Genomic DNA, 22992 nt, shown 5'->3' with positions numbered 1-22992 from the left:
ATGTAATTTGCCACTTTGCCTTATTTAAATCCCTTGCATACTTATGAAGTCAACTGCGCTGTGAGATATCTATTAATAACCTGCGCCAAATAGGCAGACATCCATCTATAATTGGACGGCAGGGAGCTCTGCAGCTGTCTCACTCCTCCTCAGGAGCACTCATCGGTATACGCTTTAAAAAAAAACAAAAAAACAAACAAAACAAAACAAAACAAAAAATACTACACTTCGTTTTTCACGCCCATGGAAAAAAACAGTATCTGTTTGAGTTGACAGAAGTATGCAACGCTTGCAAGAAACAAGTGTTTATCGTATCCCAGAAGAGCTCATTGTATCTATACTGTGTTTAATCACATGTTTTATTACATCATAAATAGGTACTTGCAGGGACCAGGTCTCGTCTATGATCATTCAAAGTTGCAATGACACACTTTGACCACTTGGGGTTGTCATCACATCAATCACAAACCTATCACAGCCATCAAGTCTTATTTGCCTTCGCTGGAGCTCGCTGAGATACCCGAGCGTAATATTAGGGACAGTCAACCGCGCTACGTGATGACTTAGCGACTCAAAGTCATGTGATCAATCTGACCAAATTCTGTCTGTACTGACATGAAACAACAGGGAGGGATGTTATCCATTCTTTGAGGAGGGACTTGCCTCACTTCCTCAATTCCAATCACCGTCTCTGGGCGGCAGCCACGAGTTAGTTGTCAAGCTAGCACATGGGCCAAAACTTACAGGAAGTACAATATCTCAACGTCGAAAGCGATGTAAAGTGTATGATTGAAACTTAACGTGAGGGAAAGCGACAAAACGAAACTATAGAAAAGTTTGTTCCCCTCATTGGCACTAACAAAGCAGTTTTGTTTCACTGCGCCACCAGCCCAAACATTCCCATTTTCACTTCTTATTTTGAAAGCATCAACCGGAAGTTGCTCGCCAGCCTATGGTCCATTCACCGTAGTGCGGTAAAGTTGAGTGCGGGAAGAAGTCACACTACAAGTCAGCCGGGGACGTGAAAGGCGAGAAAGTTCCACGCTCCATCTTTTTTCTTTCGGGTCAGGAAATCATCCACCGCACCGTAGGGTGGCGGAACACCGCCGAACATGGCTGCTCTCTCAGCCTGGTTCTGGAACGAGAGGTTTTGGCTTCCACATAACGTAACCTGGGCGGACCTAGCGGACCCAGCTCCCGGGGTGGAGTACCCCAAAGCTGGGCACTTGTTGACCGCCCTGCCGATGGCCTTGGGGATTTTCGCCTTGAGGATGCTCTTCGAAAGGTTAGTAGTGACTCCAAAGACTCCTTCACGTTTTTCCCTCCCCCCCCCCCCTTCTGTTTTCTAAGTTATGTTCAACGAAGCACTCCAACAAGAGCCTCGCTGACGGTTTTTTTTTTGTGTGGGTGTGTGTGTGTGATGGTAAATTGTATTTATCTTGTTTCAAGCTTGTTGAGCGACAGGTTTAGAAGCAGGTGACTATTATTGCGAGGTCAGTGGAAGTGCAGATGGTAGACCTTTCACTCACATCCTCATTAAAAAGCCTCTGTAGATGATTATCTGATCAGATATCGCCGCGTTATTGTGCCTTTCTTCGCTGCCTGTTTCCTTTTCTGCGTGATAAACCTGCCAATGAAGGTCCCGATTTGCCTTGGTCCACATCCATAAAAGGGAGGGAGGTATTTTACCGAAAACAATAAAGGCTGCATCACAGCAGCAGCAGCAGCAGCAGACACATGGTCGTACAACTTCAACCTCAAACGCACAAAGGCCTTGACATTTTCCCCCACTATGACTCAACATTAAACCATAGGCGCAACTCGACCTGGTAACTCAATACGTTCCATCCGCGCAGCGTCCCACCAGACGATCCCCGGTTGTAGTAGGGAGAGAAAAGAACTCGGGTGTCGAGCTACTTCAAGATGAAACAACGCCCACTTCCGTGTGTCGCACCGCTGCTTCCCACTCCAGCCCTGTCTCCCACTCCAGCCCTGTCTCCCACTCCAGCCCTGTCTCCGGTCTGCGTGGCCGCGCATTCTCTTTTTCACGTTCTGTGTCAAGGCGGTCGAATGAACGGCTCCCGCGCATCGCAGGATCTGGAGAAAACAAGACTGAAAAAGTTCAAACTCTGAATTCTGCATTTTGATCTCGTAAATACACTAAATGTTTGAGAGAGCAACTTTGGTCGAACTGTTTTTATTATGTTTGTAACGGTCATGTTTTTGGGATGTCACACAATGTCTTTTTTTTTTTTTTTTTCTTTCTTGCATACACGTCGTTCAACAGGTGCATATTAAATCTGCGCCTATAAACGCGACTGAAAGTGAAGGTTCTTTATCGCCGTACACTTGCTAACACGGTGTGGCACTTATTTCAACGGTTTCACAAAAGTTCTTTGGCGATAATTGCGGTTGTGCCGCTGATAAAGGACTCGTGTGTGTCTGCATCAACAACACACGAGCATGATGAGACTGAGATGAGTAGCCGCAGTCGTCGTAGTCCGTAATATTCTTAAAGCAATTTTTTTTCCTCATCTGAACAGGTTTGGTAGGTGGGAATATCTCTTTATCTCAGGCATGAAACTCACACACACACACACACCCTCCACGTGACACCTGACACTTGCAGATGCGCACAGCCATTGAGAGATAAGGAGGGAGAAAGTGGCAGAAATGTTCCGTGGCCATTCCGGTGTTCATAAAATACATGAGAACATATCATGTTTGCATATTTGGTTCTTTGAATGAAATCTTAGAAAGCAAATGAACTTTGTCTGCAGGGCAGCTTGGAAACCGACGTGTCAGAAGCAGCCGCAAGCAGTTGGGCAAATATGCTTAACATTTTTCTGTGCAGCCGACACAAAAACACTTATCACCAAAGACATGTCAGAATGTGGTTTGGGATTCTGACCCCCAAAAGATTGTATGTATGTATATATATATATATATATATATATATATATATATATGTATATATATATATATATATATATATATATATATATATATATATATATATATATATATATATATATATATATATATATATATATATATATATATATATATATATATATACATATATATATATATATGTATTTGTTCAGATCAGCCACCCAAAAGACCTTTTGTCCCTGAAGTGACAGCGACAGCGACATAGCTCAGTTGCTTATCTGTCAAGAACATCTTGGCACATCTTGGCCTCAGACACCTGCTGCCAGGGAATGTACTGTCTCACAGTCGTCCAAGACGGGATTCGGTCGGGCTTTTTTCTGGTTTCTGTTTCTACTTGTTCTTCTTTTTAACGGGAAGACGTTAAATGACGTGGGGGGTTTGTGGCACCAGGGTGTTGATTCTCCGGTTGGACAGTGCTAAACGTACAAACCTATGACTGTAAGAGGTGAGGCTTTAAATAAGCTCAGCGGTAAGTTCGCATTTTCTTTAATATGACACCTTTACGTTTTATGTAGAGATCCACATGTTTTGTAAAACTGTTTTGGACCGACCTAATAGGGTGAGTGCAGGTACCCCTGCTGTGATTGGTGGAGGCTGGGCCACCAGTGGAGGAGATTCTGACTTAAATTCCACCCAATCAGGCGCTGATCAGGCGCTTGAGGTCAATGAGAACCCCTTTCAACAACCTTGACTGTGCGTTCACGTGGCCATGTTGCCACATCAGGGCCACACACACACACACACACACACACACCACCTTCTTCCACTTTCTGTTTTTCAGTAGTTAATTGCTATGTTCCTCTTTTTTTGAAACAGAGCAGTCGCATGCTTCAATCTCCTCATGCACACGTCACCTCCTGCACTTCCTCTTCTCAAGCTTTTTTTTTTTTTTTCCATAATTGATGAATTATTTTTGATAATTATTCTTCCATCTTAGCCTCCTAGTTGCAGATAATAGATTTATTGCGGCCTTCATTCCAACCCTTTCAAGTCGCAGGTCTTTGCTTTTTTTGTAAACCTCTTTATTGACTCTTGCAAAGGGTGAAACTTTAACTTGGTGCAATTTTTTTTTTTTTTTACACCAAGTACTTGTTGCCGTGCCTCGACCAAACCGTTGAGCATTTTATGCCTCACTGCCTCGGCTGCTTTGCACTCAACCAACCTGAGTCTTTAGCTTTCGCAATCTTTACCTCATTGTTTCTGCACCACATTTGTGGTTATCTGCGTCGCAGATGCTTTGGCAACAAATCTCAGAATGAGATGAGGATATTCTGCTTCATCTCTGTGACCCGATGACTTTCAGGAGGGAAGTGACTCCAGAAGGACTGAGCACCGTTGCATAAGCCTCACTGCCGCTGTCTTGCATCTACGGGTGTTTTCCTCTCTTTGCTCTTTTTCTCCGGCCACTCCTCTCCAACGCCACTCTCCTCTGTTTGGCTGGCACTTGTTTTCAAGCTGGAGCAGAATCGCTGTTTCGTCCCAACCCCCCGTTCTTCCCCCAGCTAAGCCGTGTCATGGGACGGATGGTGTTAGGACAACAAACCCAGTTATGCACGGGATTACGGAAAGTTGGACTTGCCATCCGACGCGTCCCGTCCCCGTTGACTGTTTTCCACGGAGACGCCTACATTATGGCCACCGGCCAAGTTTGTCTGTTTCCTCCCCATGTGTGTATAACTTCATATTAAGTCCTGGATGGTGCTGTGTGACCATTTCCTCGCCTTTGATTGGTGCGGTGGGATCAGGCTCTTTTCCTCCATGCGGCCTCCAGCTTCAAACAGCCATTGACTGTATTTAGAACCAGCTGAATCACCTCTGCGAGTGCGGTCGTCCAGTTCCTTCAGCGCACCTCGGTCAAGTTGTTGTGTGGTCATCGTTTGGAGGTAAAAAGAGGTAAAAACTCATGTAACAGACCAAGGGTTGGTATTGCATTTTTGATGTGTTTCACAGTTTTTGTACAATTTAACTTTTTTTTTCAATAGTTAAACGCAATTGGGTTCAGAGGTGCTGTGTATTGTATTATGTGTCTGGTAAAAGTGGCTGAGTGAAGTTTTATTTTCGTGGTATTTCGTTATCAAGACAGTTAGCTCTAACATCTTTTTTTTTTTTTACGTCAGATTTATTTTTCGTTTTCACAGCACCTGTCGGTCACTTTTACCTTGTTGTTTGCTGTGAAATTTGACCCAATAAATCCATTTACTTCACCTCGTACCATCCTGTGTTTTCTATGTTGCAACTCAACCCATGAACAATCTGGGCGTGACACCCTAGCAGACACTACGTGCGCTGAGACCGCTCCAGATGTGACGCGTGAAACACTCCAGTCTCTGGGCTGTCCCCTGAAGTTGCCCCCGCGCGACCTGCAATTTTTGTGTGCCTAATGTGCCGCGACAGGTCAGGGGAAGGCTGCCATTGCATCCAGTGGCGTCCTGTGAACAATCCTGGCCCTGCCTCAGTGCGGAGCTGAGAGGACCTCCCGCTCTCATGCTCTCGTGCACACAGTCCACAGCGGCCCGGTCTCTTGGCAACGGGCCTTGTGTATATTGGACGCTTTAGATCTTGAGTAGGAGCAGGCATGCTTAGACATTTTAGTTTTTTGCATAAATAGATCAGCGAGTGACTCCCGTTTTTCTTCCGCTGCCGCCACCGCCACTTCCTACAAGAAAAAGAAATGAGCGGCCTGCTTGCAGGCTCTGGCTTGCCTTGGTTCACTTCTGCCAGTCTGTAGTTTGGCAGACACGTTAGTCCCACACACAAGAGTTCGGCGCTCGCAGGAGGGCCAGGGCTGCTACACGTGCCACGGTCAGCTCACGACGTTTGGCCCTCCCATGTGATTGGAGAGATACGGGCAAGAAAAGAGACTTTGTTAGTCTCTTTGTATGGCAACGGCTCAAGGCGAGGTATGCGTTGAACCTCGAACCACTAGGTCGTTCTATATTATGCAAGTGGCTCTCGGAGGCGGCTTCATCAGGTTTTTCCAGAGTTCTGTTTTAATAACTGCAATGCTGCATTAAAGGTGGAGTTCTGTATTTAAGGAAGCCTGCCTGACAGCGTGTATTGTATCTTGGGCTCCGTCAGGTGGGCTTCCTTGAGAAATGGCGGCACAAGATGGCAGCTAACCAGGAGCAAGACCCATGCTCTGTGGGTCTTGCTCCTGGGGGTATATATACTCGCTTTCCCATTGAACGACTGGAACAGTTAGGGCTGGACGATAATTCGATAACGATATATATCGATCGATAGACGTGTGCTGCGATAGGAAAAAAAGGGGTTGATAAAAAGTTCGATAGAAAAAGTTTCACTTCCTTTTTAATCATAGCCAATCATGTAGCTTAATATTACGGTCATTTCTTCCTCCAACCAATCGCAAACACAGACCCAGGTATGTTCCGTCACCCTCTCAAACCACAACAGAAAGCACCTGTGGAAAGATGGAGGAGAGGCGGAGGAAAATCGTCCCGAAAAAAGGTTTCAGTAGCTCACTAGCATGGCAATATTTTGCCTTTTTCAAGTCCGACAAAAAGCAAACTGCAGTCGTTGTTTTACCACCTAAACCAGTCCATGCATCCGCAGGAATACGAGTTGTGTCGCCCGCACCGCAGCTCCACGTCGTCGGAGGAATCCGCTGCCAGCACCAAGCAAGTGAAGCAGACCAAACTAAACTTCTTGCAGTAAATATGACAAAGCGTCCAAGCGGCATAAGGACATCACCCATGTAGTGACATGCTTCACAGCGAGGGATATGCTGCCAATAACGACCGTTGAAAAGCTTGGCTTCAAACAGCTTCTCGCCATTCGATATGAAGTTCCCGACCGCAAGTATTTTTCAAACACAGCTCTTCCTCATCTGTACGAGTGCAGGGAATCAGTGCAAAACGAGCTGTTAACCGTTTCTTTCTACGCCACAACGTCGGACCTCTGGACGAGTCGCACGTTCAAGCCCTATCTCAGCCTCTTAAAAAAAAAAAATAATAATAATTCAGTTGTGTTTAAAAAAGGTGGTTGAATAAAAGTTTGAATTTGAATTCAGTGCTCGTGGGGTCTTTATCAAAAGTCGGTCATAAAGTAATAGTATAAAACATTCAGCGCTGCAATTAAAATATGTTTTTAATTTTTTTGATAATTATCGATATTGATCAATATGATTTTTTTTTTATATAGATATGCTTTTTTTCTATATCGTCCAGCCGTAGACGTAGCGCACGTACCGGTCAACGTCATCTCGTAAATTAGTGAGTTGACTCAGGTCTCGCTTTCCCATTGCAAGCCGATTGGAGTCGAGCCGACTAAAGCCGATTTTAACCCGAGTCGCTTGCCGGGTTGTTTTGAAGCGGGTCGACGTGGGTGGGTGAGCTTTTCCCACTGCCACCAAATGGCGATTTTTATAGGGTTTCAACGTTTTTTTCGGACACTGGGAAAGGGGTATATGAGAACTGTTCTAAAGGTAGGAAAAATTACAAATTACTTTTATTGTACTGCAAGTACACACTTCTCTGAATGTATTTGTGGGCAGTTTGTTAAGTTTATACCAATACAAAAATCATAAATCAAGCCAAATTTTACACATTGGACCTCTTACTGATCAATCCAGTGCGACTTTAAACATATTTCATTTACACACGTTCTGTCATTGTAGAATTTCACCGCAGGAGACGTGCGGGTTCGGAGATGAAGGAAGCTCAACAGTCCTGCAGAGTTGGAGGCCAAGAACACAGGCAGGACAGGAAGCGCGAGTGGATTTACGGGAGACAAAAGACGACTTTTCGGTTGAGGTTTTGTTCGGCGTAGTGCCAATCGGCCTGATGTTTCTCTAAAGAAAACGGTGCCTGGAACACGATCTCCAGGGGTTTGGGGAAGCAGAAGGTGAGATGTTTGTGCAGGAGCGCAGCCATGTTTCTCCAGGCTGAGACCGCAGCTGATCCCCGCCAGTGTTTCTCCTCAGTGTATACAAAGTCCGACGGTGTCCTAAACACCGGCAGCGTAGCGCCGCCAGGGTATTAAGTCGGGCTTACTGCGATCCTACTCAGACACGATCCTCCTTCTCCTCGAGTCTTGCTGGCGTTCGCCAAGTCCAGATTTTTGTTCTGTTTGCAGACGGCGGCCGGCTGCACACTCAGCTCAGCCCCCTCTGTTAAGTATTGGGGTGGTGACAAGTGGGTAGGAAAGGAGAACCTGTTATTACTGTTAATAACTGGCAGCCGAACGTTTGTCTAGAAATTCTTTGTGTTCACAAAATTCCTCTCACCTCAAAGACCCCTGGCAGTAGGTAGCATTACATCATTTTGGAATTAAGTTTTTGTTTCACTTCACTTTATTTTGATTTTCACTTTCCGTGTTTCCACACACAGCAAAAGACTTGAGGAAGACTCGTTCGAAACACGTCTGTGCTTGGTCCGAGATGGCCGTCAGTGAGACATTTTTTAAATGAACATTTGAGTGTTGCTGGCCCTTTTTCATTGTTTGGGTCCACATACAGCGGACCAGCTCAATCATTGACCAAAATGTAATACGATACAATGCATACTCGATGCATTCTTCTGCATGTCAATCATCATTTTGCGCACATCATCACAGGTGGCAGAAACTGCTCTGCTGTGAAACTAGGGTTTATCTCCCCGAAGATCTGACTGAATTCCTCTCACGGCACCTCCGCTTGAGGTGTTTGACTCATGTCATGCCTGCGCAGAGCGATTGCACGTGTCTTACCCCGTTATCAGCAGATAAAAAACTGCCCCAAAAATGTGTTGCTTTGTACGGAACAGGTTTACACGCTGTGGTAACCTGTAAATGCACCCGGAAAGATGCTCTGACACAAGTGCGTCATTGGGTTGTAGGAAACTGGATGGTGAGACTTCTCGCAGATTTCGTCACAAGGTAGAAGGTGAAGGACTGACCTTAGTCTTCAACATTTCAAATACTGGAGCTTAGTGAGACACCATAAGCTGAACAGGAGGTATATACACCACTGTCTGTTTAACTGAAGCGATTTATCTAAAATTTTGACAAAGTGCAATTGCGATTTGCAGGTGTTTCCATTGAATGGCGTGAAGCGCATAAGCCGTAATTCTTGTAACGTCTTGTCCCACGAGATTTTACAAGAATTAATGTTTGCGTTAGTTTGCTGTCAGGAATGGTTGTGGTATTTTCCTCTTTGATTACTTGTAAAAAAAATATTATGTCTCCTCCTCCGTCCAAACGTAACGCGCCATTTTTACTTCAAGTGAACATACGTTATGTCCGCCGACGTATTAATGCAAAAGTGTTTTCATGACACTTTTGCGTTAAAACCTTTTAGCGGTATTTGAGAGGTATTTCAAAAGTTTAAGCGTTTCCATGACCACTTTTTTATTGCGATATTTAGGTTTTGCGCAATTCTATGGGGTAATGGAAAGCTAATGTCTGTGTCTACGCAGTGATGTCCAAAACACATGTTAAAACAGTTTTTACAGCTGGTTGTCATTATTGTGCAAACACGTGTTTGGCCTCAATCTGGCGTTCTGTGTGCTGATGTGCGATAACACAGATTTTCAGTCCGTTCTGATTGCAACAGCCGTTGCCAGTATTGATGCCAATACTCTGGAGTGCGATTACAAATTACTATAACAGATGCCATTAAAGTTTTAAAGTTTAATGTGTTTATAGAGGGCACTTGAACATTGAGTGTTTCAAAACATATCCACACAAAAATAGACGTACTGTCATGACTCACACGGCTGTGTTGCAGGATATCAAAGCTGAAATGGATGTGACTTAGTGCTTGACAACCAGCAGGGAATTAAAAAAAAAAAAACACTGTCTTGACAGCAGAATAGTGCAGACTGGTGAAAGTATTGACACTTTATGATTTGATTCGGAGGGGACGGAGCCCATTGGGCTTGTACAGAGTTCCAGTCCCGTCAGACAATGTGGTAAAACGGGTAAAACACTGGATAAACGGCACATGTAGTAACATAACACCATAAAAAATGGCACGTGAATACAGGGTGTGTTTCATGGGAACTAGCAGTCTGACTGGAAAGCTCAATCCAATGAGGAAGGAAGTAGCTGGAGATTATGGGAACATGCATACATTCATTTCAATTCACTGCTCCTTGTCTTTATTTATTTATATTGGCTGCTGTGAGGTGTAATCACCGATGAATCAGTGCTGGAGGCAGAACTCGCCCGACTGGTTGCGTCTGAATACTTGCACCGGTTGCGGTGTTCGGCGCCGACCTTTTCACATCGCCCTGTGTGGATGTATCAGTGCCACAGTGTCGGGTTTCACCGAGCCGCTCGGAATTTTTTTTCATTCAGTCTTGACGGGATTTTCAAATTTGCAGATGGAGACGTCGTGCTGTGAAAGTTTCCTTGTGGCCCCGTCAATGATTGACTGGGCCTGTTTTCATCCCGCTGGATGATAAAACGATACGTGTGACATAAGATGTGCACGAGGCAGGGCTGCTTGCCTTGATATTGCAGTGTTGGTAAATTTGAGTGGCAGTTTATATGTTGGAGCCATTTGAAATATGCTGTTGTATAGTTAAATATAAAAGCTGATGATAATTTAGAAGGAGATTGTTTCAAAGGACCTATCCATGGGGTCACTGTTCAGTATGTTTTCAGGGCAGAGAAAAATAGAATGTAGAAAATAAGATTAGTTACTGTTATTAAGAGTGTGAACATCCAATAATGGCTCACTGGCCATGACTATTACTGATTATTGAATACTGATTAGTAGCAATTACTGATTACTACAGTTTGTTTGTGCTGCAGTTGCAAAGCAAAAAAAAAAAAAAATCTTTTAAAAATGATCCGGATGCTCATACAAGTATTCAATTTCAATTTATTTATTTCAATTTCAATTTTATTTATAAAGCACATTTTAAAACAACAAAGTTGACCAAAGTGCTGTACGGAGATTAAAACCAAAAGAAACATAAAAACAAGTTAAAACAAATGAAACAAGGTTATAAGCAGTACTAAAACAGTCAATAAAAGAGTTGTAGACGCAGTTTAAGGACACTTCAAAGCGCGAGAGAACAGGAGTGTCTTAAGGTTACCTGATAACCTGATAAAACTAGGTAATGCGTTGCATAGCTTGGGAGCAGTCACCGACAACGCTCTATCCCCTTTTCCCTTGAGTTGAGTTCGAGGGACTATTCATACTTTAACTTAAGTTCAGAATGAATACTTTTGACACCTCTGCATTTAGGTGGAAGTGAGTGAGCAACAACACAACCGCCAACATGAAAACAATAAACTTGTTTTATACTGTGTCTTTTAATTCTCCTTTTTTAACAATAAATATCATGATTCCTAAGGTCAGTGCATCGCAGTCAACGAGGTGTGTGTTTGATTGTTTGACTCAGCATAAAGTCTCACTCAGTTAACCTGACTTAAGTTCACTCCTAAATTTTCAACCTCATTAAAAGAAATTGATAAAAGATTCTACAGTCAATTTTTATGGCTCCAATCAATATTTTCCTTATTTTATTAACCACACTTGATTATATATTCATGGCTAGCTTTTACATGTCCTCACAGATGCTTTTCACACTGAACATGATTACTTGATAGATGATAGTGATACTTGATACAAGTATTACAAGGCTGAACTTCAAGCGGGCCTCCTACGAGGTCACACAGTTCCCATCACAGAGAGACGACGAATCTCAGAATCCCACGGGGGCGTGGAGAAGATCCGCTGTGCAGTTTCTTGCTTTACTGTGACTATTAATAGCTGATCGCAAGCTGGACTAACGCAGCGTGCAAACCTAGTTTTCACACACACACACACACACACGCACACACACACACACACACACAAAGGCACCACGTGACACTTGCAGATACGTGCACAGCTAGTGATAGTTGCAGGTACGTTAGAAATGAATCAGAGCTGCTTTCAATTCTAATCTGCAGCAGTGCTTCTCAACTGGTGGAGTCTCAGGACCCACAATTTCTTTCCTCATCATGAAGTCGCGACCCAAAAATCCTTCCACAGTACTCAAATGTATTCCACAAAAATAAAAACTCTAGCCCACTTTCTAACTTGTTGAATTGAATTGTCCTGCAAAATAAATGCAGAATATTTTCTTTATAAATATATACATACATTTTAAAATCCATTTTTTTTTAAGAAAATGGAAAGCCAAGACCCAATCAAAATAGTTTGGCGTCATGACCCACCAGTTGAGAAACACTGATCTAAAGGTTTCGTTTTTTTTTGGATGTTTTTTTTTTTAAACATTTATTTGGTCTCCAGCATGGCGGTTTTTGTTTCCTGAGGATCAACACATATTTCAATTGGGTATTTACTTACTCATTGGACCACTACTCTGCAGCCTTCATCTCCTGCTCTGCTGGTCTCTGACAGATGCATAGCGAGTCCCTGCGCCCAGAGCCTCCACATTCAGCCGGGCGTCGCGCGCAGAGCTCAGCCCAACGCCGTGCTGGAGAAGGTGTTCACCTCCATCACTAAGGTCGGCTCTCACTCTCTCATCTTCACTTTTCCGTGTTGGCAGCGTCCTTGCACGCTGAACGGTCTCAGAACCTCCACAGATCTCTGGGGTGCGACATATTTAGCCCTCTGTTTGCAGCCTCCTGCTGGTATTGATGCTTTCTAGGACCTTCTACCACGTTTTGGTCTCGCCTGTTGGTCTCGTGGCTCAGAGTGTCACTAATATGACGGATGCACAAGTGTCCTTTGTGACATCACAAGGTCTTTTGAAGAAATTAAATTAATATTAAGGAGGTAATGAAATAGCTGTATTTCATCCATTTTTAAAAGACATATTTTGTTTTAACACTTCTGTTACAACTTCATTTTCAATAGACATTAAATCACAGGTTTTCTACTTTTATCCTATGACACATTTATTTCTCCTCTGAGGTGGGTCATCAAAACCCTCCATCCATCTGCTCCTGCTGCGGCCCCTCTGTCAAATTTTAGAACCCATTGTGGTCCACCAGTCAAAAAGTTTGCCCACTGCTGGGTTAGATACATTTTCCTGTTAGAAAAGTCCTGCTTCATCACTGGAAGGAGAGAGAAACCGTTACTAATGTTGTGTCTGTTCAGACTGAAGTAGCTATAGGCCGACTATTGGTGACTGCTGTGTGAGTAATTTATTGTAACACTCACCCTGGACTCTGGTGTGTCCTGCTCCGCCCGCAGAGCCCAGACTCCCGCCATCTGGACGGCCTCTCCAAGCAGCTGGACTGGGAGGTGCGCAGGGTCCAGCGATGGTTCCGGCACCGCAGGAACCAGGACAAACCCAGCACGCACACCAAGTTCTGCGAGAGCATGTAGGTCCTCACGCCCTCTATATCATTTTTCTTCATGATGCTGCACCAGAGGGCGAAACTCGATTTTTAAAGTGATGCGTAAGCTACTAATATGTTGTTGTTTAAATTGTGTGTAATTAGATAAGCTTTCTCATAACAAACTTATCTTTTCATTGCAGGTGGAGATTTACATTTTATTTATATATATTTATCTATGGGCTCCAGTTTCTGTGGCAGGTGAGCACAAAGAGATTATCTCTTCATCTGCTTATCTAGCGTCTATTTGGCCGGACGCGGAGGCGCGGCGATATTGATTGTTTGTGTTTATTTTCAGTCTCCCTGGATGTGGGACACAAGACACTGCTGGTATGGTTACCCTTATCAGGTACAGTGCAGCTATATCAGCCGCCTCACTGACACTGACCCTGTGCACGTCGCGCCGGCGCTGCGACATTTACATGACGGCTTTGGCACGTGTTTGTCTCTCTGAGAGAACAAAGCTCGCTCTCTCCCTCCTCATGGCTGAATAAACAGCGGAGTAACGGGAGACGCGTTGTCACTTCCCGTTTACTTTGCTGCCTGTGTCTCCTCATACGCAAAGGTACTGGTGTCATGCAAACGTCCCCACAGGCCACTGAGGGATTCTTCCACCTTGTGTTGAGTTAAAAAAAAACAAAAAAAAACGCAAGCACAATACTTTGTGATGGTCATTTAGTATCAGTATATTTTTTTTTCAAAAATCCGACAAAAGCAATGGATCAAACCACATTGTGTGCATGTGTGTGATATCTGTCAGTATCGTATCAGGGCTACCACAACAGATCACACACCTCACCCCTCTGAATCATTTTCAGTGGGCATGAATTAGATCAGACCAATCAGTGTCCTCAGAGGGGAAGCAGAGGGGCGGGGTTCCGTCGTGACACACGCTAATTGGGAACATCACACTGCCACCAGCTGGCACGACTCAAATTGAGGAAATCTCACTGGACCATTTTTTTTCCCGTCTTCTTCGTCTTCTTCCAGGGATTGATTCCCAAATGGATGCGTAAACTACATCCCGTGGATATGTTGAATGAGCCAATGGAAAAAAAAAATTGTCGCCAGTCACTGGGGAATGTTTCCATCAGTGAATCAACTAGGTTAGCAGTTGTGTAACTAGGTTAGCGCAGGGTTGGGCAAACTTTTAGACTGGTGGGGCCACAACGGGTTGACAGAGGGAGCCGGAGCAGCAGCAGATGGATGGAGTGTCTTGGTGACCCACCTCATAGGAGAAAAAAAAACATCATGGGATATGTAGAAAATGTCATTTTAATGTCTATTGAAAATGAACAAAAGTTACATCTGTCTTTGCTACCCTATGGTATTCAGCGCTTTACTGAAATTACTCTTAAAAGGCAAAAAAATAATTAATCGAATTTCTTCGAATTTAGAGGGCCGGATTAAAAACCTTAATGGGCCCGTGCATGGTTTTGCCCATGCCTCTGCTAGCCGGTGCTGTCCTTTCAGAGGCTCCGTGCTCTCCAGGTGTACACGTCACACTGAAACGCCCCCTTCTGCCTCGCTTCTATGAACAAAACTGCCGTCGCTTCTCGCTCATCGTTGCTCAACTTGTGTCACTTGCTGTGTCTGTGCTGCTGAAAACTGTCTTCCAAACCATGTGCCCCCGTCTCTCTCTCTGTTTTCAGGTCTTGACGCCGGGCATCTACTATTACTACGTGACAGAGCTGGCCTTCTACTGGTCGCTCATGTTCTCCCAGTTCACTGACATTAAGAGGAAGGTAAGACGTTTCAGCAGCACGCTCTGCAATTATCACCAGGCTTCTATTCCCGGGCTAAATTAGCCGTTTGTCACTGCAGTAAGGAGCGCAAACGTAAAGTCACATGTGGCCTTTTTGTTGTTTTTCCTCTTCTGAGGGGGAGACGCGGCTCCGTCAGTGAACGCTTTGTATTTTGCAGCACGAGGGCGCCTGCTGTCATGTGACGGCGGGCGCAGGCCTAATTCTGTTAGAATGAGAGAAATTCCTCAGAGGAGCAGTTTCCCTTGGAGCAGGAGTCACTTTCAGCCCAGCGGCAGGAGGCCACCACCGCCTCTTCATCCTCTTCTTCTCTCTCTGTTCATCCTGTAGCCGCCGGCTTGTGAGCTCTGGTGCTCAGCAGGGTTGGCGGGGCTGAAGATTGTGTCTGACAATGTTGACACTGTTGACTGACCCTGGACAAGTGGCCGGTATCGTCGCAGGGCCACATAGAGACAAACAACCATTCGCACTCACAAACACACCTAAAGTCAATTTCGAGTTTCCAATTCACCTCACGTGCATGTTTTTGGACTGTGGGAGGAAGCCGGAGAACCAGCAGAGAACCCACGCAGACAAAGGTCCCAGGCCCGGGAAATGAACCCACAACCTTCTTGCTGTGAGGCAGTAGCTGGCAGTTTGTCAAATGGGATACAAAATACGCCTTTTCTGTAGATTCAGCTGAAGCAAAAACACCTTTTTCAAACAAGCAGTACAGAATCTCCACTTCATATTTCCGGAACACATCAGGATTTTTGAAACCGAATCGATTCAAAAAGAGAATTTCTTAAATCGCACTCTAAAGGAATAAAACAAAACAGAATGAAATTCATCTTTACAGAATCCAAACAAACCTAAATGTTCAGGTGTATCTTTAAATCCATCAGCGTCTGGAAGTGTCTCCTCTGCAGCATTCGCTCCTGAGCCTGTCCAGCCGCCGCCGCCACCCCCACCCTGTCTGCCGCCGTCAAGACACGTCTGGCCCGTCAGCTGCACATGTCGCCCATCCCAGAGCCTCGCTCCTAAGCTGCGCGCGCCGGTGTGTTTCAACCGCCTAATCCCCTCAGCTTCTCTCCGAGCATGAAATCCACTGAGTCACACTTCACTTTTATCTGTTGGGTTCGTCTGGAAAGGCGAACGCAGCTTTGAGAGAAAAAGAAAAGGTGGCAGAACTCAGGATGGAGCTGAAAGTGTTTTTTGCTCGGTGTTATTTTGCTTCTCTGCTCAGAGGTTCTTCCGTCTTTATCCATCGCTCTGAAGTTATACGGTTCGCTTTGATTTCTGTTCAGGCGTTTTAACTTCCCGGTTGTCGGCCACAGATAAGTCGTGATTCGCGGTTCGCTTGCTCTCATCTCACAATGAAAAGACGACGCCTTTAGTGTCCGCTCACCTTGCAGCTACACATATTGCATTTTCTCAAATCCCACACATCCGTCTTGCCAGGCTCCGATCTTCAGTCCGTTCACGGTGGGCTTCCCTGTGGTCGTGGAAAAAAAAAATTGCAAATTTCTGCCGAAGCTGCTGCTTTGGAGATCAGCATGGGCACTCTGGTAGTGGTGCTTTTGGTGGGACAATGTCAGTTCTGTGTCAGTGCAGCACAGTAATTGTGATCATAAAGTGGATTTGAAATACCATGCAAACCTATGTTGATGTACAAGCCTAAAATCAGATTTTGTTTGAGGCATTTTTGTGTGTATTGTAATTGTTTCTGTATATGCATGTCCTTTTTTTCTTTCTTTCATTGGTTTCAAAGAAATGTAGTGAAACTCTCCCCATGTTCTAACTGTTCCTACCATTAAAATACAAAAAATGTAAAGCAAAACAAAACAAAAACAGACAACTTTGGGCCTTGGAAGGAAATGGATATTAATATTAGGATGACTATGGCCACAGATGGAAAACCACATTTTTTACTTTCTATTTCTTATTCTCTGTACTAAGAATCTGTAAATCATGCAACATAATAGAAAGCATGTTGTAAATCCTATACTTGATGGCCTCAATAAATAGAAAAAAAACCCCACAAAGAATATAACACATGTAATAATACGATTTTCATGTCATCTCCAAATCAGATGTTCACGACAGACATGACAGAACCGCAGCTGGATGCTTCAGTCTCTGCCCTCTCTGTCTCCCCAGGACTTCCTCATCATGTTCATCCATCACTTGGCCACCATCAGCCTCATCAGCTTCTCCTACGTCAACAACATGGCGCGGGTCGGAAGCCTCGTCATGTGGGTCCACGACGCCTCCGACTTCCTGCTCGAGGTCGGTGGGACGACGAGCACGCGTGAAACTGCATGAAAGGTTTCAAACGCTGGAGCAGAAAGTGTGTGGCGCTGCGGCAGCTAAATGTAGAGAACCGAGCCTTTGTCTGTGGTGTCTGTGGCGGTGGTGGCTGAGTCTGTCCACCGGGCCATCGTGATGAGTGTTGGTCTTCAAAAGAGAGTCGACCCCCTATAGATCAACCTACTAAATAGAATAAGTGATGCTTTTTTTTTTGCTCTTAAATATTATGATGAAATATTTGTGGAAAATCTTTCTTGTGTAATATACCCGTGTGTGTGTGTGTGTGTGTGTATTTGTGTGCGTGTGCATACACTACCAGTCAAACGTTTTGACACATACTTCTGATTTAATGGTTTTTGTTTCATTTTCATGACTATTTACATTGTAGATTGTCCCTCAAGGCATGCAAACTATGAATGAACACATACGGAATATATATTAAACACAAAAGTGTGAAGTAACTCAAACAAGTTTTATATTTTAGATGATCTAGAATAGCCACCCTTCATATACAATATATATAACATAACATATTTAGGTAGTTAACATTTTTTTCTTTTGCCATATTAATGTGCAAACTTTAGACTGGTAGTCCATACACACACACACACACACACACACACACACACACACACACACACACACACACACACACACACACACACACACACACATATTTAGCACTAAAAAAAGAATAGTAGAACCAAATGTTGGCCTGGTGTTTGTGCTAAGGGGAACTCTCACTGAAATGTCCAGTGCAGGTACAGAATTCTTCAGAGTCATTTTATATGCAACATATGTCAAATGCGTGAGGTGTCCAAAACTATATTTCCCACCACTGTATGTGCTATCGGGTGAAATTAGTTTTCTGCATTCGATCAGGACAAGAGAACAGGGACAAGATCCAGATCTTTCATTTTGTGCATTTGGTCAACATGACTTAATGGAAGCAATGTTTCTTCATCTGCCGATGAGGCACAGAGGTTCTTGATATTGGACGACTGAAGGAGTTTTGAAGGAAGAGGGCCACTCTTTGTAAAGTCATTGTGTTTTACCTGCAGCTTTCCCACGGCCGGCCTTTGTTTCATCCGTCTTCCTACCTCACGTCGCTTGGTCTCGTAAACAATACCTATTAATTCAAGCCATCAGTGTTTGCAGGCGTTCCTCGGCCCGGGCTGCGATCCAAACAGATTAGTGACATTAGCCCAGGGATTAGACAGGACTAATGAATGTCCAGCCCCGTACCCCCACCCCACCCACCCACAAAAAATGATGCTCTACACAGAAGCCATTATGAAAGCGTGACATCTGTTCTTTTCTCTTCTTCCAGGCAGCCAAGCTGGCCAACTACGCAAAGTACCAGCGCCTGTGTGACTTGCTCTTCATCGTGTTCAGCGTCGCCTTCTTCCTCACTCGACTTGTTATTTATCCTATATGGTGAGTTCGCGGCGACCCCTCACACCTCAGGAGTGCTGAGAGCGTAGGAAAGTGTCGGGACAAGTTACTAATAGACACAAATAAACCTAACTTGGAAACTCTTACATATATATGTATATGTGTATGTATGTATATGTGTATGTGTGTGCGCGTGTGTTTGTATGTGTGTTTATACGTTATGTTTGTATATATACATATATATATATATATATATATATATATATGTATATATATATATATATATATATATATATTTATATATATATATATATATATATATATATATATGTGTAGATAAGTGTGTGCACATAAGAGTTAATATATATATGTATATGCATGTATGTGTATATATGTACATACTTTTGTATATACTTGTGCGTATGTATGTATATAAGTGTATCTTTATATACACATATACAGTATATTACTGTTATAGATATGTATGTGCATGTACATGTGTATATATATATGTATATATACATATTCATATATATACACAAATACATACACATATATTCATATATATTAGTATTTTTATTGAAAGTTCTATGCTCAAAAGAACAAAGCAAAACTATAGATTCTACTGTTTTGCTTTATTCCTACACGGACTCCATTGACAGACACGGATGCCTTTTGAGCTCTGTCAACCAGATGCCTCTCCCAGGAAACAGACCCAGTGCTGTTTTCCTAAACGAGTCCAATCGCTGAGCGCATTCCACCTCCGCAGCGAGTCCCGCCGCTCGGCTGCACGGTTAGCTGAACTCTTACGTTTGCCAACCCAGTGGGGGAAACTTCCAGCGTTGTATCACAGCGTCTGTTCGACACTACACCAGGGGTGGGCTGGGCAAACTTTTTGACTCGTGGGCCACAATGGGTTCAGGAGCAGGAGCAGATGGATGGAGTGTTGTGGTGACCCACCTCATAGGAGGAAAAAATATATCATGGGATATGTACTGAAAATTAACGAAAGCATTACAACAAAATATCTGTCTTTGATGCCCCGTGGTGTTTAGCTCTTTATTGAAATGAAACCTTTCAGTTGATGAATTTACAGCTATGTTATTGCTTCCTTTCAATTAATATGGTTTCTTCAAGTTCGGCGGGCAGGATTAAAAAGCTCACCTGGCCGCAAATGGTACCTTGTGCACTTGCCGAAGCCCTTTGAGGGGGTCGGAGACCAGACTGGACAGGCTTCCTTGACAGAGACCCGGACGCTGGAGCTCAACCTCGGCAGAGCCGGACAAAGGCCCGACTTATCATCGGCGTGCGTAACCCGAGCAGCTATATTCAGTGTCTTGGTGCGGATGAGTGATAAAGCTAGTGTTGCCGCGGCGATGGCGAGCGGGGGGCTGAAACCTATACCTCGGCTACGGGAGGCGGGTCCGCTGACAAGTTCCCGTCACTCAGCCCCAGTCAAAGGAAAAGAAGTGACCTCGGCCGGCGTTCGGCGGTGTCACTGTCGGGCTTCATAACGTGGCTCCGCTTGGCTCTTGAATAATTTGTGCCCCCTGAGATCCCCACCGCCTTTTTTTTTTTCTTCTCCTGCTCTCCTGCACCAGATCAATTGATTCAGCACGGTTTTCCTCCTCCAGGGTCTTGAACTCCACCATGTTTGAGAGCTGGGCCATCGTCGGGCCGTACCCGTCCTGGTGGCTCTTCAACTCCCTGCTGCTGGTCCTCCAGGTGCTGCACATCATCTGGGCCTACCTCATAGCCCGCATAGCCCTCAAAGCCATGCTGCGCGGCAAGGTGAGTGAGCAGAAAGGCCGGGGCTCCGATCGCACGATGGGTCGGTCAGCGATCGCCTGATCAGAAATCACGGACGCCTCTGACCAAGTTCAAGTTTGAAGCCTTTTTATATGCTTAGTTTATAGCGGCTGAAAATAGGTGAGGAAAAAAGTCCCAAACCTCTTATATCAAACTCCTGTTAACAATGAAATGCGAGTCCCCCCTCCTCCCACCAAGACGGCTGCTGCTACCATGAATCTCTCGTCTTTTCTCCTCCTCCTGGCTGACTGCGTGTCCTTCTCTCTGCAGACCCTGCCACTGCTGTCCTCTCCCTGCGGACTGGGAGAGGGACGCCCTGTCTTTCTCTCTGTCTTTGCCCACTGAGCCTCCATCCTCCTCCAACCACCTCCTCCTCCTCCACTCTCCATCCTCCTGAGCCGCTCTGTCTCTCTTGCTCCTCTGCGATTGCTTACGCCCGCCTGGGACTTTCACCTCCTCTGTCTCTCTGCGTGTAAGTTCCCCTCCTCTTCCTCCTCCTCTTCCTCCTTCTCTTCCTCCTTCTCCTTCTCCGCCTCCTCTCCTGCCCCAATCGTCAGCTCGTTGATTCAGGGTTATTGAATCTCCGAGAGCTCCGGTGGAGGGTCATCACCGTGTTTAAATGATGAGTAATGTGGAAATAGCGGCGTGAATGCGTCCTCATCAGGCCGCAGCAGCAGGTTGATCCTGCAGCGCCCCCCCATGGTTACGGCAAATTCAAAAACATTTCGTCACCTGATTAAAACTGCATTTTGTTGAACCTTGCCGTGTGGATCGGCTTTGCTCCGTCCAGACCACAGGGCTCGTGAGAAGCCGTTTGTCCCGCCTTGCACTTTTGCATCTCTGAACCTCAGAGGCAGGTGGCAGTCACGTGTCGAGTCTGTCGGACAAAACTTCTGAGTGATTATTCAGCTGAGTTCATTTTCCAAAGATCTTTCTTTTTACATATCCAACACATGCGTTTGTAGTTTTCCTCCACCTACTGACAAATAACTCACTCTCCTGAATGGCTCGAAGTTGACCCAAATACCTCGTTTTTGGCCTCAAAATCCATTTTCCCCCCTATTTTTTTTAAATGTCATTGTCAGCCATCTGTCACATTTTATGGGATTTCAGCACAGCTGCAGGGAAAGAAATGCTTTATTTGTCCCGGCCAATGTGCAGTGATAAAACCTCTGCACTGTGCGGCATAAATTTTAACAGCTTCTGGTTCAGAGGTAGTTTAGTTGACTTTGTTTAAAGGAGCAGCAGCAGCAGAAGCAGGCGGTCTTCGCTTCAGTCCCGCCTGTGTTTCTGGGCAGCAGATTCAAGATTCAGTCCTAATTTGTCCAAATTTGTATTACCTTTGTTGGAAAACGGATTCTGATTTAACTCTGAAATAACAATATACCAATGAAGTAATAATAATAATAATAATAATATTCAATGAACGCCCTGTCCTGATTGACATGTGCTGTGTAATATCGGCGGGCCAGCTCTAGCAGTAATTTTGTATTACACTGCGGGCCAGAATTTGACACGTATGTGTATATAATACACCCATGGAGCAAAACCCGTGACTTCGTTCCTCCGCCCCGCCCCGCAGGTGTGCAAAGACGTGCGCAGCGACGTCGAGAGCAGCTCGGAGGAGGAAGAAGGAGGAGGAGGAGGAGGAGGAAGAAGAGTTGTGCGCGCGCCTACGGAAGCCCACGGGACCTCCTCTCACGCGGCCAAAGGAGAGAACGGCACCAACGGCCACTGTGCCGCTGCTGTTGCGCGAGCTCGGCCTCACAACCACCACAGCGGTTGGTAACCCGAGGCCCGGATACCTCGCGCCCCCTGCTGGCCGTCCCTCGCGCCCTACTAATGAGTCGCGCGCCTCCGTTCTCCCCCCCAACGCCCTCCTCCTCCTCCTCCTCCTCCTACCGAACTGACGACCGTACGCCGATGCGCGTACACGACGTACGACGCGGCGAGCTTGAACAAACGGCGTGAGCGCGCCTTCTGCTTGCCGCGCGTCGCCCGGTTTCGACGTTCTCTCCAAGTTTTAATGGTCAGATGACCTCGTTGACTTTTAAGGGTTTGTTCACACTGGATCACAGAGGGCAGGAAAAAGCGCTTCTGACTCTCATGTTGTGTCGCTTCCTGTCGTTTGTTTGTTCGCTTTTATTTGTTGTCATGCACGTCTCCGCTGGCATCACGGACCGACCTCACAGTTGGGAGTGCGTGTGTGACTGAAAGAACGCACTTAAGATGTCAGCCGTTTCTCTTTCAGTTAATTGTGAATCTATCTTTTAAATGTGCTATTTGTGACATGTTCAATTCTTTTTATACTATTGTATTTTTTAACATTTGAGACCAAATGTTTATGAAATAGGCTGATGTTGACGCCGGCAGAAGAATCCGGGTATGAAACTGAAACTAAATGTCTGTGATCTCATCGTTCTCATGGGAGTCTCTTGTTGAAATGTATGTCCAAATACAGTCTGTCGTTAAAACACCA

The 22992-nt window shown here is 45.0% G+C and overlaps 1 protein-coding gene across 2 annotated transcripts; it reads left to right on the top strand.

Annotated features, from left to right (window-relative positions):
• Window positions 1–953: 953 nt before the first annotated feature.
• On the top strand, window positions 954–22992 carry cers5 (ceramide synthase 5). 2 transcript variants are annotated; one of them, XR_012926535.1, is made up of 11 exons: window positions 954–1285; window positions 12314–12419; window positions 13112–13242; window positions 13401–13458; window positions 13556–13606; window positions 14910–15002; window positions 17160–17288; window positions 18640–18746; window positions 20339–20495; window positions 20784–20983; window positions 22096–22191. XR_012926535.1 is itself a non-coding variant. In XM_076025048.1 (10 exons), the coding sequence occupies exons 1-10, from the start codon at window positions 1113–1115 to the stop codon at window positions 22300–22302; spliced, it is 1212 nt and encodes a 403-aa protein (XP_075881163.1). In that variant the 5' UTR covers window positions 958–1112; the 3' UTR covers window positions 22303–22992. The 2 variants fall into 2 exon arrangements, 1 of the variants encoding a protein (XP_075881163.1); XM_076025048.1 differs by lacking the exon at window positions 20784–20983 and having other exon boundaries at window positions 958–1285; window positions 22096–22992.

Source organism: Nelusetta ayraudi, unplaced genomic scaffold, assembly GCF_046127955.1.
Source record: "Nelusetta ayraudi isolate G7.1 ecotype Tasmania unplaced genomic scaffold, CSIRO-AGI_Nayr_v1 ptg000017l, whole genome shotgun sequence".
NCBI classification, from domain to species: domain Eukaryota; kingdom Metazoa; phylum Chordata; class Actinopteri; order Tetraodontiformes; family Monacanthidae; genus Nelusetta; species Nelusetta ayraudi.
Note: the sequence above shows the minus strand (reverse complement) of the source record. Positions and strands in the feature narration are given on the sequence as shown.